General features: G+C 34.1%; 1 protein-coding gene across 1 annotated transcript in view; it reads left to right on the top strand.

Annotated features, from left to right (window-relative positions):
* The window catches only part of LOC126815872 (uncharacterized), a 29731-nt gene extending 16507 nt beyond the window's left edge, over nucleotides 1-13224 (top strand). Inside the window, exons 8-9 of the mRNA XM_050541882.2 lie at nucleotides 33-132; nucleotides 1632-13224. Of these exons, the coding sequence (XP_050397839.1) occupies nucleotides 33-132; nucleotides 1632-1724 (193 nt within the window). The 3' untranslated portion in view covers nucleotides 1725-13224. The remainder of the gene's footprint in view (nucleotides 1-32; nucleotides 133-1631) is intronic.
* Nucleotides 13225-14867: the final 1643 nt, after the last annotated feature.

Below are 14867 nucleotides of genomic sequence, written 5' to 3'. Positions count from 1 at the left end.
CGTTCATCGATATGATTGGTTGTATTTTTCAGCGACAGTGATACAAATTCTGTTGATAGCGTCGAGATGCAGTTCGAATTAAAGAAGGAGGAATTTCCTGAATTGAAAATTAGTCGTCAAGGATCAGGCAAAGTATGAATTAATATTGCTGTTTATTTTTTTCGTGTATTATTACATGCAGCCTAACACATGCCGGCTATAAGGTCTGTCATTGAGCCAGTCTTCATTAGCCTAGTCGAAACAGAACAGTAGGACTTTAAACCCCATTTCATTTTTTTCTGTCATTGAGTCAAGTGGCATGGTTAGCTTTCTCTGGCACCTCTGCTTTCCTCCAGCAGATAAAGTCCCACGTGGAATTATTGAAATAAAAATGTCCCATATGTTAGTCCTGAAATGACCTAGTTTTTGTGGAGGGAAGACTCTTAGTCTCTATAATAATATAATTGGAATTGTTATCGATATTTTATTTGAGAATAATAGGTCATTGGCTAGTAATAATGCTTGAGGCTAGTCTAATATTCAAAAACTAATATTTCGGTTCAGAGTGGAGCAATTTGACTGAAATTTTTAGCAAATTCCCTTTACATTTTCTAGTTTTTAACTATTACATTCTATTTACGTTATCTATTTTTAACTATTATAGTGAGAACTGTCAACTCTTTATCTAATCTCACATAATGTATCTTTAATTTTTGGGTTGTAAAATTTGTCTTTCAAACTCTTATGATTTTTATTAAACCTAATTTTCTTTACTTTGTGGGTAAAATGTTCAAGTCCGCAATAAACTATAACACATACTTATGTAATATCAAGTATTTAATTTATTTTGGCATGGTTTTGAAGAGTATTCTCTCAACATTATGAATTTTGCTTTCTAGCCAGTTACTAAATGCTCAAAGGAATAATCCAACCTCGTGGGTTTTTTCCAGGTGCTCTGGATTCCTCCACTGCTAAAGACCCCTGCCCTTCGTGCACAAGCAAATTATTGAAATAAAATTGAACCATGTGTTAGTCCTGAAATGACCTAGTTTGTGTGGAGTGGACAGTAACCCATCTCTCTCTCTCTCTCTCTCTCTCTCTCTCTCTCTCAAAGGATTAAAGTCTGCCTTTTGATGGTGTGGGGGCCCGAATGGGTTAATGCTTGCACGTAAGATCACAAGGTCTGTCATTGAGTCAGATAGTGTGGTTTTGATTCCCTACTTCTACATGACCAGGAGTAGGGTCGCCTGTCCAACATCACAGGTTTTCTCTGTGTACTCTGGTTTCCTTCCACAGCTATTAGCACGTGCGTGCTGTATCATACGACCTGTCATTGAGTCAACTGGCGTAGTTTCGAATCCCCGGTTGTACGTGACAAGGAGTAGGGTCGCCTGTCCAACCTCGTGGGTTTTCTCCAGGTCCTCTGGTTTCCTCCCACTGCTAAAGACCCCTACGCGCAAGCGAATTAATGAAATAAAATTAACCCATGTGTTAGTCCCGAAATGACCTCTACATGTACGCACAAAGCAGCTATTGAAATAAAATTGAACCTTATGTTAGTCTGGAAATGACCTAGTTTGTGTCAGTGGGGACTGGGGACGGTAAACTCTTTCTCTGTCTCTGCCTTCTGATTAATTTGTTTTATCCAATAGTTTCAGGAAACAAATGATGATAAGATGAGAAAACAAGAACGTGGAAGAGAAAGAAAGAGAAAAATAATAAGCACCAAGATCCATAAAGTTTAAAAAATACAAAAAACAAGATCAAATAATGAACATTCTCGGCGAAATCTACAGAGAAACTTGTACATAATGTTATTACTAAGTGGTTGGTTCAAGTTTTACATTTCAGATTTTAGAGTAAAAAAAAAAAACAGACTGTTACTACTTTTCACACTCAGGAACATTTAGGGCTTAAAAATTACCCAGGGTTTTCATTGTCGATGGATTCTATACTGAATTGGGAGTCAGCTCAACTTTATGTTACATGTAATAAAAAATCTCCGATAAAATATGTAATTTGCGATCTCTGGACTTTGAAAATCCTGTTTATGTACCTGCCTGGAAATAACGGATTTAGTTGTACCTGATAAAATGTCAGGTACGAATTAATTAATTAATATCTGACATTTTATAACTTTGTGACGGACATGTATTAAACAGGCATTATGCAAGAGCTAAATCTGTCTATTGCAGGTCTTTCTTTAGGCCTGAAATGTTATATAAATTATTAATTAGACATTAATTAACATGAAAAGACCTTAATCAACTCCGATGCCATCTTAAGTAATGATGGTCGAGGCTAGACCTAAAATTCAATCGCTAATATCTCAGTTCAGAGTGGAGCAATTTGACTGAAATTTTCAACATATTCCCTCTACATTATCTAGTTTTATGACTATTATAATAATAACTGACAGCTCTTTATCTAATCTCCCATAATGCCCCTTCAACAATGTCAATAAATACATAAAATCAGTGTCCGATTAAATGACAGACACAGGAGATGTTTTGTGTCAGACAAAACCTTGATCTGTGTCTGACATGTCAGTGACATGTGTGTGTCATATTTCCAGGCATGTTTATATATATATATATATACATGTATATATAAGTTGTACATACCTATACAATATATAGTTATTGTGTTTGAGTTGAAATGTACATATATTTATGACATGTGAAACAACAAAAGATTTTTCTCAAGCCTTCTTGTTTATTATAGCCCACTTCACACCTTAGAGCAGACTATTTTTAACCAAAGAAATTTAATTAACAAAAAGCAAAATTTGTTTGACATGGATAAAAGAAATTTTTAATAATGTCAGACATTTTTATATTATTCTGTCACATAGATCTTATTATGTGATGCTTGTTATTTAGAAAGGTTTAAAATTACGGAAATATTTTTAAGCTTGTTAGAGTTTATTTCATTTTTAGATATCATTAATTAATAATTAACAAATAGTATTAATTAGAATTAAAATATTTCTTTAAAATGAGAGTTTCTTTGATCTTACGACATGTAAATGCACAGGTGTAAATAAGTTAAAAGTTTAAAAAGCCATAATTTTGTACGATGTGTGAGTGTGTGTGTGCAGTGACGACGAACATTACTTCAAATAGCTTTGCGTCTTGACTCTAAAAATAATTTTGCTTTGATATAAAAAGATAAAAAAAAAAATGTGATCACTGGTTTTGTATGCACGGGAGTATCGTTGTCTTAAAGATGATTGGCTAGTTTAAATAGAGTATGTTGTTGATTGCACTAACTGCATTAGAATCTGTACGGTAACCGTATCAGGGAATTATAGACATGTACAGTCATATGCACCACTTCTATTAATAGTAACACAATTACTGTTAAATTGAGCACACAAAGTAAAAGTAGAGCTTACCTTCACAAGAGTCCGTTATTATTAAAGAGACTTTATCATTTTTTTTTCTACAAGAAAAATAGATATAAAGTCTCGCCCAGTTATCGTGAAATCCAAATACCGGGTACCCCATGAGCAAACATTTTTTGGATTGTGAACAACTATTAATGAATCTAAAAACATCTATTTCTGATGGATCGGTAGATTTATCTCAAATTTTACACACAGTGTGATTTGAACAACAAGTTGTTACTGTATTATCTAAGTACAGCCAATTGAAAATTATTATTTTACTGACCGACCAGTGTCTCCAAAGGGTTAATGCCTCTTGGAATGGTCAAAATAAGCGTGGTGTGTTCCTACTTTGTGTAGTCATTATTGTATACAAAAACCAACAAAAAACACATTGTACACATTGTAATATGTGATTAAAAACACATTGTAATATGTGATTATATACACATTGTAATATGTGATTATATCCACATTGTAATACATGATCATAAACACATTGTAATATGTGATTATATCCACTGAGATTTGCCTTGCTTTTTCTTTCTATCACCTTAATTTATTTATAATTATTTGTATGTATGTTATGTTATTAGTGGTGTAAATGAATGTGTTAAACGGTAAATAATTTACTGATTTGGTCTTTTGTTAGACACGCGAGAAATTAAAATGTCTGACAGAATGGTTATTTTTCAGAAATTTGAAGATTATTTTATATAAAAGCTTTCTGTGTAAGCTAATAATATTATCATATAGCATTAAATGTGTTGCGCTTTCACAAGAAAATTTTAAATCTTCAATTTGAAAAAAAAAAAATAATACTGTACATTATAAACATGTCGACTTCAAAGCTCTCGTAAGGACATTATCTTAATTTTTAATTATGGCAATAATAACAGGCTGATCTGTTTTTAAATGCCCTAAAAGCAAACTTTAAGCTTTTTAGAAAAGCATATGTTTAAAAATATTGCTGGATGTTGTTTTTGTCTGCTTTTTTTTTATATTGTTTAGCAGTAATTAGTTTAATAAATGCCTCCTATTATAGGGTTGGGCGATAATGAAAAAAAAAAATATTGTGATAATAATTTTACCAAATATATGCGTGTCTTAAGAAGTCAAATTTTGAATACTTGGGCTGAGAATCGTCCTTTGGATGTTAAATTATTGTTGCTAAGTTATCAAATATCGCGATAATTTATACACATGTCTTAAGAAGTCAAATTTTGAATACTTGGGCTGAAAATCGTCCCTTGATGTCAAATTATTGTTACTAACGTCGGTAGGAGCCGTGATGAAGATTTACCCCAGACCAGCAGGTGCTTTATAATGCTATTTTTACCGATGAATTTAATTCTATCAATAGAATGTCATAGGAGATGATATAGCATATGTATTACATGTATCATCAATATTAGGACATGATAATTATCTCATCACGATATACAGGTTTTCAATATTTTCGCCGATATAAAATTGCGGATATACCTAATGAACGGTATATCGCCCAACCCTATCCTAGTGTTTCTCTTCTTGTTGGAAACAAAATGTAGACCAATATGCTATAATGATACCACAGTTGTTTGATTTTAGTGATATTAATATATATATTCTCATCAATCTAATTAAAACACAGATCTTATTTCGTTTCGTTTTTTATAGTTCAAAATTTCATTTTACTTGTCTTGACTACACTAGAATCTGGAAAAGTTGTTATATTATAACCTATGTTTTGGAGGATGTGAGGGATTAGCCAATGAAACAATCTGTTACGGCGATTTCTTGGCGTGCGATGCACGGAACTGTTGGTAAAACCACTAGAAACGTCAACACAGATGGATTAATCAATGTCTGACTTCACATGGTCAAAAAACGTTTGTATGACCTCTGACGCGACCTTTAACCGGGCAGATTTTCATGCAGTAGAGGCCATCGAAAGTATAAAACGAAACGAAATATTGATCCGTATTTTTAATTAGATTGGATTCTGATGTTTACGGGCAAATATATGTTTAAAGTAAGACCCTGTTATTATTAACCCAGTCAGTATCTATGAGTGATGCAATATTTCATTCTTTATTTACAGCTAGATCTATTTGTTAAGGCCAACTCAATTTTCTTCAAGGTCACTGAGATGTAAATAAGGTTATGGCACGTGATTGTTGGCGAAACTGTGGATTAGGGTTATAGGGTAAGTGTTAGAGCTAGATCCAGGGTTAGCGTTAGGGTTGGAGTTAGCGCTAGCCCTGTTTACATCTCGTGACCTTTGATCAAACTTGAAGTTGGCCTTATGAAATAGATCTACGAGTACGTAATGGAATGGTGGATGATATGTCGACAAGTATCAAATATTTGAGAGGCACTTAGAATTTAATTTTAAATAAGAAATAGTCTTTTAAAAAAGAAATTACTTATAATGATTACCAGGCCTGGAAATATCGGTTTTACATGTACCTGACAAAATGTCAGGCCCTAATGAAATGGTACCTGACATTTTCAACTTAGTGCTGGACATGTATTAATAATATCAATAAAAAAGAAAAGTCAGTCAAATCAGTGCCGGACAAAATGACAGGCACCAGAGGTTTAGTGCCTAACAAAGCCTGACATTGTCAGTGACAGGTGCCTTATTTCCAGGCTTGAGTTGATCAGTTTTATTTCAGCTTTATACACAAGTATGTTTATCTATTTCATTAAGTAAATTTTGTTGGTGAAGGTGGAAACTGTAAAGATTTTAATTAACCATAGAAATTACACAATAATTGATAAGTTAATTGAAATTAATATTAATAAGTTTGGAATCAATGTTGAGCTAATACTTGGCTTCATTGGTGGCACTGGATAACGAGTCAAAATACAAGCATCAAATGCTGCAAACAAAAACATTTATTTAAAATGGAGGGTTAGATGGCTGATTGTTTAACGTGTGCGCGTTGTATAAGATCTGTCATTGCGTCAATTGGCGTGGTTTCAATTCTCTGATTGTATATGACAAGTAGTAAGGTCGCCTGTCCAACTATGTGGGTTTTCTCTGGGTCTTCCCACTGCTAAAGACCCCTACGTGCAAGCGAATTATTGAAATAAAATTGAACCATATGTTAGTCGGTAAATGGTGTACTTGACAAAGTCTGCTATCTATTATATAGACACATTCAAAATGTTTCTTTTTTGTATCTCGACATTTATTTTAGTATTCCAAATTCTTTTTAGGCACCTTTATTGAAATATGGCCATATATGGGGGAGTGGGGGGATCTTTGCCTGGCAACCTATCTTTAGTATCTGAAATTATGAATACCTCAAACGAGTGTATATGCTACCTGTATATTATTAAGTATATTGTATATGAGTGTGACTTGTAACTGATATAACTTGCAATGATATATATGTTTTAGGTACGAATTAGTTTATCTGTGGTGTTATTTATGTTAACATGGTCCCCTATTATGGTTTTGGTTGAAATATAGTCACCTATTAGTAGATTTACCTTAACACAATCTGGTTAAAACACAGATCCTATTTCGATTCGTTTTTATAGTTCAAAATTTCATTCTACTTGTCTTTACTACACTTGGATCTGGAAGAGTTGTTATTCAGCTCGTGTTCTGAATGGTGTCAGGGATAAGCAATGAAACGGTCTGGTACGGCGAGCTTTAGGCGTGTTTTTCACGGAACTGTGGGTAATCCATTGATAACATCAATGCTGAATGGTTAATCAAATGTCTGACATCATAGGGTCAAAAGCCGCTCGTATGACCTCTGACATGACCTATCGCTATGACTTGTCAGATCTTCATGTAGTGTAGGCCATCGAAAGTATAAAAAAATGAAACGAAATATAGATCTGTATTTTAATTAGATTGACCTTGACACTACTTTAAACCTGTTTTCCCTGTGCGAGGTTTTGATGATTCCATGGAAATGGTCCCATTAAATTTACATTAGACCGACTTTTTCGCTGATGAAAACACTTGTGGGAAAGCTGCATAAACGCATACATGGAATACGGGCCTTAAAGGCCTTCTTTTACTGGTAATTATAATTAAGCTATCCGCCTTGTTACTAGTCATATACAAACATGCCTGGAAATAACGGATCTAGTTGTACCTGTCTAAATGTCCACCACTAATGAATTAATATCTGACATTTTATAACTTTTTGGACGTGTATTAATAATATCAATAAAAATATAAAAAAAGTGTCCCGACAAAATGACAGACACGGGAGATGTTTTGTTTTTGACGAAGCCTTGATCTGTGTCTGACATTGTCTGTGACACGAGGTGTCTTATTTCCAGGTATGCATACAAATTAATCTCTTTTACAGCTTTCAGTGGCTGCTTAAATAGAATGGAGTACGGTTTAATGTTCATCAACACAGTAATTCGGTCATTTTCTGACAAACATGTTATTTTGTTTTTATTTCTCTGGTTGTGTGTGCAAGTTACGTTTCCACATTCTTTTACATGCACACGAGTCCGTACATTGGTGGATGGCCAAATGGTTAGCACATGCGCGCTGTATCATAAGGTCTGTCATTGAGTCGACTGGTGTGGTTTCGATTCCCCGGTTGTACGTGACAAGGAGTAGGGTCGCTTGTCCAACCTCTTGGGTTTTCTCCGGGTCTTCGGTTTCCTCCCTCTGCTAAAGACCCCTACGTGCAATTGAATTATTGAAATAAAATTGAACCATATGTTAGTCCCGAAATGACCTAGTTTGTGTCGTGTGGATGTTAAACCCCATCTTTCCTCTCTCTCTCTCTCTCTCTCTCTCTCTCTCTCTTCAATTATATACTCTTATGTTGCTAGTAATTTTGCTGGATAGCACTAAAGGAAAGGAGGTTGAGACATAAGACCCTTCTGTTTTAATATATTTGATGTCTCAACATCCCTCCTGAAGAAAATAGAATTAAATATGGATATTTATGTGAATGGTTATTCAGTATTTAAGTTTAAAAATAAAGACTGGATAATGGATAAGATTGTTATCCAGTATTTAAAGTAAAAAACAAAAAAACAAACAAAACATGAAATGTTACTGGTTAATCTGTATCATGGATATCTGTGAATGATTATCCAGTATATAGACTATATAAAAATAAAAAAATGTAACTGGATAATGTATCATGGATAAAGATAGATATTTGTGAATGATTATCCAGTATTTAATATATATAAACAAAACCAATGTAACTGAGTAATGTAGGATTATCCAGTGTGTAAGTGGTATAGGTGTAAATGTGTGATTTATTTTGTTAATCTGTGTATATTTGAAACTAGGAGGAAATCTCGCACCACTTACGTAACAAACTATTGTATATCAGATCTTTGCCTTGATTAATGTCTTAATTAGTAGTACGGAACTTATACAATTCCTTCAATTAAAACACTTTTTATGAATAACTAGAATGGGTTATTACACTATGGGGTTTCAACAAGATTTCACAAGTTGTTATCAAACCTATAACAGGTAATCTGATTAAAACATATATCCTATTTCGTTTCGTTCTTTTTATAGTTCAGAATTTCGTTTTACTTGTCTTTACTACACTAGAATCTGAAAGAGTTGTTATATAACCTGCGTTCTGGTTGATGTGAGGGGTTAGCCAATGAAACGATCTATCATAGCGAGTTCTTCACATGCCGCGTAAGAAACTGGGTATCTTACTAGGAACATCAATGCTGATTGGTTAATCAAATATCTGATGGCATAGGGTCAAAAGCCAGTTGTATAATCTCTGATGCGACCTTCCACTACAACCAGTCAGATCTTCGTGTAGTAGAGGCCATCGAAAGTATAAAACGAAACGAAATAGATCTGTATTTTAATCAAATTGTATAAAATACACAATTCCTCTAAAATATAGTGTACATTATTTATTCAGACAATTTGAAGACCTGCTAAGGCCAAACTAGTCAGTGGTATTTCAGAACTTTAATAAAATTTAATGCCAAAATTCTGTTAAGAGTGAGAATTTTTTCTGTTTGTTACAAAAAATTATTTTTTCAAGAAATTGGAAGCGAAACTTTTGTAATTAATCCCAAGGAACTAGAACGGAAACTGATGTAGTCTACCGATAATTGTGTGATCATGATGTACAAAATATTTTAAAATAGGGTTAAATCAGAAAAATAATCCAAATTATATTCAGAAAAACTGTCCCAAGGAACTACTGACCTCAAGTTCACAAATCATTCTCAGATATAAGTTAAGAATTTACTTAACTTTCAATCACTGTTCATGAGAAATATTTTTGATCCAGAAACACAAAACTTTGCACATAGTTTCTTATTGATGTATTTGATACATTAAAACAACAAAAGTTTTATAAAGGGCTATATTGTAGTTAAAATAAGGCGAACAGTTTTGAGTAAATTGTTAACTTAAATCTGAGAATGTTTTGTGAACTTGGGGCCTGGTAATGTATGATGTATAAAATATTTTAGAAAAAGGACAAATCAGAAAAAAATAATCCCGATCATATCGAGATAAATGTTATAGGCCCATGTTATATGCATGGTTATATACTAAAGCGGTGGACACATTAGCCGAATCAGTCCGCGCTGAATTTTATTCGGCCGAATAGGTGAACACGCCAGGCGAATGCTTCGCCTGATTCACCAGTCGATTGCATCACCTTTCATGTCACCATGTCCTCAAACAATCGTGACTTCTTGATATGTGTGGATGATGAGTTGTGATTGGCTAATGAATTCTACATTCGGGTGAATGCTTCGGCGAAGCGGACACACTAGGCGAACATAATTCGGTCGAATATATCAAACATGGTTGATTCGGTAGTTCCGAAATAACTTAGTTTGTGTCGAGTGGACGTTAAACCCCATTTCTCTCTCTCTCGCTGTTTGATTCGGGTGAATCATTTGGCTGAATGACAGTGGACACACTAGGTGAATTTTGACGCCGATTGATTCAGCTGAACGATTCCGCTAGTGTGTCCACCGTATAACAAGTACCTGTTAATGTTAATATACTAAGAGTAACTGTTAATTTATCTATATCATATTTATATAAGATGTATGGTTATGAGTGGTTCTTTTTATTTTTGAATGTTGATTGATACATGTTTAACCAAGTTTATGTTAACCATCACGATCGATAGATCGATCGCCTATATTTGTATTTAAAACTATGCATGAGGGTGGTTCTTGTAGTTTATACCAACACTTCAACTACGTTATCTATCTCACTTATAAACATTCGTTATTCTTTAATCCTTATATAACACATATAGAAATAGATATCATTAAAATTAAAACACTTCTATGGATATACTACTTCTGAATTTTATTAACATGCTACGTTTCAATACACGTATTATATGTACAGGTATCGTTATCAAGCAAATTGTATTAACATGCTACGTTTCAATACACGTACAGGTATTGTTATCAAGACATGCTGCGTGATAACGATACCTGTATGTGTATTGAAACGTAGCATGTTAATAAAATTCAGAAGTAGTATATCCATAAGTGTTTTAATTCATTATTCCATATTTTGAAGAAATTTTCCATTTTTTCACTCCGAAGATTAGAATTTCAAATTACATTTATGAATATATTAAATTAAATTTAAATGCACATTATATTCTGACAGTTATGAGTGGCGACAATTTGTGTAATTTTCTCTGCAAAGATTAGAAATTCGATTCAACATTTATGAATATTTTAATTAAATAAAAATGCACATCATATTCTGACAGAGTGACGACAAATTGTGTACTTTTCTCTGCAAAAGTTAGAAATTTGACTTTTAATTATTCAATATTCAACTTATTTTGAGAGTTATGAATGACGACAAGCTTTATTGCATATAAAATTTGTTTTATTTTTTATCTTCTCCCTGCATGAAACATACAGAAATATACAACGAATTAAACAATTTAATTGGTTAATTTTGTTTGATTTTAAAGTTGCTATGACTATGTAAGATAACTTGCTGGAGTATGATCTTTGTTGAATGTTGCCATTCTTAAGTATTAAGTCCTCTAATCTGATTAAAACACAGATCCTCTTTCGTTTTTTATAGTTCAAAATTTCGCTGCACACATAGGAAGATGTCGCGGCACACTATTTGAGAATCACTGAATTAGATCGTATTTTCAATTGATTATATTGGTTCTGTATTATAAAAGTAATCACTGTTAGTGACATTTCTTTGATTTTGAAGCGTCTTGGGAGCCTGCAATTTTATATGATTAGGCCACATCACTTTCATTTTCTGTTCTTCAGGAATATCTTTCAAAATATTTTCCTTATTTCTTTGGGAGAAAAAATAAATTATTTAAAAACCAAAAGTATTTGGTTGTGTTGTTCAAAAGCTTTTAGTTGCAAATTTTGAAATTTTTAATAAAACATTTTTCATGTTATTCAAGTCGTTATTTATTTATTTATCTAGGCCACGAAGAACACAAAATCAAGTTGTTGTGGCCTCAATGCAACTTCAGGTTAAGTTGAATTAATTATGCTTTTTTTGTTATAAGTTTTCAGCTTCCATTAGGTAGGCTACTTTCAATTTTGATTATTATAGAATTTGTCGATGTTTAGAATATTTTAATTTTCGTTGGTTCCACATAAACATAAGATGTTCTTAATTTCTGTATGTGTAGGCCTTATGTAAAAAGGAATAACCCTAAGAATTATCTAAAGTTCAGGGGCCTGTTTCACGAAATTTAACTAAGATGAAATCCAAATTTTACTAATTTGATTGGATAATATTAGATTGATTTTAATGCTTATCCAATCAAAATTGAAGTATGTACTAAAATTTGGATTTTATCTTTAGTTAAGATTTCGAGAAACCGGGCCCCGATAACTTTTAATCTACTGTTGTAAGTTAGATTATGGCTTTATAAAGTCTGTTCATGTTAGAGTTGCCATGGTTTCCATCAATCTTATACCTGATGAGAGCAATGACTTTAATATTATCTAATATGTCATGATATATAACAACACGGTGACAGCTATATATATCTCCTAGCAACAGATTTTAAGGGTAATTTTGTATTTTTATACGCCCACATTTCCATGTGGACATATTATGCCGTCTCCCCTGTCCATTCGTCCACAATTTGCTTGTCACTCTTCAGGTCACAATTTTTATCCCATTTTGGCGTAACTTCAAATATAGGTCTATCTCCCAAAGATCTCGGTTCCTTTCGATATTGGCATGTATCGGACCATAACTTCATGGATTATGGCCCCTGATCATACGAAAATCACGGTTTTAGCTCGTGGACCCTCTAGAGGTCACAATTTTTATCCGATTTTGATGAAACTTAAAATATATCTTTATATCCCAAAGATGTCCGTCCCTTTCGATATTTGTGCATTTCAGACCATAACTTGCTGGATATGGCCCTGATTGTTCTCTATCCATCTCTTGCAAAATGTGGGCGTATCTTGCCTGGCAACCAGCTGGTTAATAATATTAAATACACTTATCTGTACACATTGATATAAGTATATTGTGAGCATATTTGAAAAAAAAAAACAAGTTACAACATCCTAAATGATGGAGATAACAGGTTAGAGTGGTATAAATTGTTACCATATTTCAAGAATGATAATTGAAAATTTTTACCATCATGATTTAAATAAATCATATGTAAGTATTATTCAGGGCAAGTCAGTTAAAGAGATCCATCATCAAACATTATTATTCTGTAGTTTTAAACAGATGTAAGTTTTTGTTTATAGATGGATTGTCTCTTTGATTTCTTGCTTGGGAATGATATGGTTAGAAATATAATGAATTTCACTACATCAGTTTGTCAACATCTGACTGTGTAACGATCTCATCTGCCAACATGTGACTGGTGAATAAATTTGGTAGAATTAAACGCTTGTTTTCTTTATTTATTCATATTGGGAGGGTAGGGTTGGGTGGCTGAATGGTTAGCACGTGTGTGCTGTATCATAAGATCTATCATTGAGTCAACTGGCCTGGTTTCAATTTCCCGGTTGTACGTGACAAGGAGTAGGGTTGCCTGTCGAGTGGACGTTAAACCCTATTTCTCTCTCTCTATTTATTGGGAGGGTGGGGTTGGTCAACAAATTGGTAGAATAAAACATCCCTTTTCATTAGCAATGGTGGATCCCTTGGCAGTTGGAATTCGATATAAGAGTAGGCCGTAGTGCCGCTGTCCGGGCAAAATTTCCTTCATAGCACACTGTATGGCGTATGCCCGTCTTCATTAGCCCAGGTTAGGAGCAGAACAGTAGGACGTTAAACCCCATTTCATTTCATTTCATTACTGTATCATACGGTCTGTCATTGAGTCAACTGGCCAGGTTTCGATTCCCTGGTTGCATGTGACGAGGAGTAGGGCCGCCTGTCCAACCTTGTGGGTTTTCTCCGGGTCCTCCGGTTTCCTCCCACTGCTAAAGACCCCTACGCGCAAGCGAATTATTGAAATAAAATTAAACCATATGTTAGTCCCAAAATGACCTAGTTTGTGTCGAGTGGACGTTCAACCCCATTTCTCTCTCTCTCTCTCTCTCTCACTTTGGCTTGCACGTAAAAGAACATTTGACAGTTGGAATTCTATTAGCAAAATAAAATTTCCCATGTAGAAAACTGTATGGCGTATGCTCTTCATCATTAGACCTGTGGGAGCAGAAAAGTAGGATGTTGAATCCCATTTCTTTTATTCATTCATTAAAAGCATTTTGGTGGTCTTTTCCCTAATCAATAAAATAGAGTTATCTACCTTGCGCGATCCCATCTTTGTCGTGACTCGGTTATCAAACCTTGTTCTCAACTGCGAGATGTGTCGTGTGCCTTGTCTCTCGGATGAGACGTAAAACCCTGGTTCATAAACGACTTAAAGCAGGATATCAGGAGGTTATGAATCTGTCTAGCTACACCAGGTCGATTTTCCCCCGAAAGCCAAACAGGTTTCTCCACTATGGTCATCATGCGGGTGGGTGCGTGGATTGGACTTTGGTCTTTTTTTGTGGGGCGGAATGCCGAGTATTTAATGTCCACCTTGCAGTACAGGTAGTCAAGTCGTACGTAACTAACGTACGAAAATTAATTGGTGGCTAGCTTTTTTTTCGCACGTATACAGTTAATGGCCATTTTGCTCAGTAATCCCAGCCAGAATTTGGCTATTTTCTAAATTTGCGTTAAAGTTTAAAATATTTGTTTTAGAACTGAAACACATTAACTATTAGTCAATCCCAACGTTAAAAACATCAACAGAATTGATTGTGTATATCTGAAATAGACCCGACCGACGCACAAAATAGTGCAATATGGCGGCCTCTATGAACAACCCTCGCAGACGCTGTCATTGAAGACAACGTCAATTCTATGAGTTGTAGATGTTATTTTTGTGAAAAATCATTGGAAGAAGAGAGAAGATGTTGGGACTGTACGAATTATATAGTCTTTATGGGTGCAACGGACACAATGCTGAAGATAAACCTATTGTTTACAATGTTGACCTCTTGACCCATTGACGCCAATGTCATGATCTGT

The sequence above is a fragment of the Patella vulgata genome, chromosome 3 (assembly GCF_932274485.2).
Source record: "Patella vulgata chromosome 3, xgPatVulg1.2, whole genome shotgun sequence".
NCBI lineage: Eukaryota > Metazoa > Mollusca > Gastropoda > Patellidae > Patella > Patella vulgata.
Note: the sequence above shows the minus strand (reverse complement) of the source record. Positions and strands in the feature narration are given on the sequence as shown.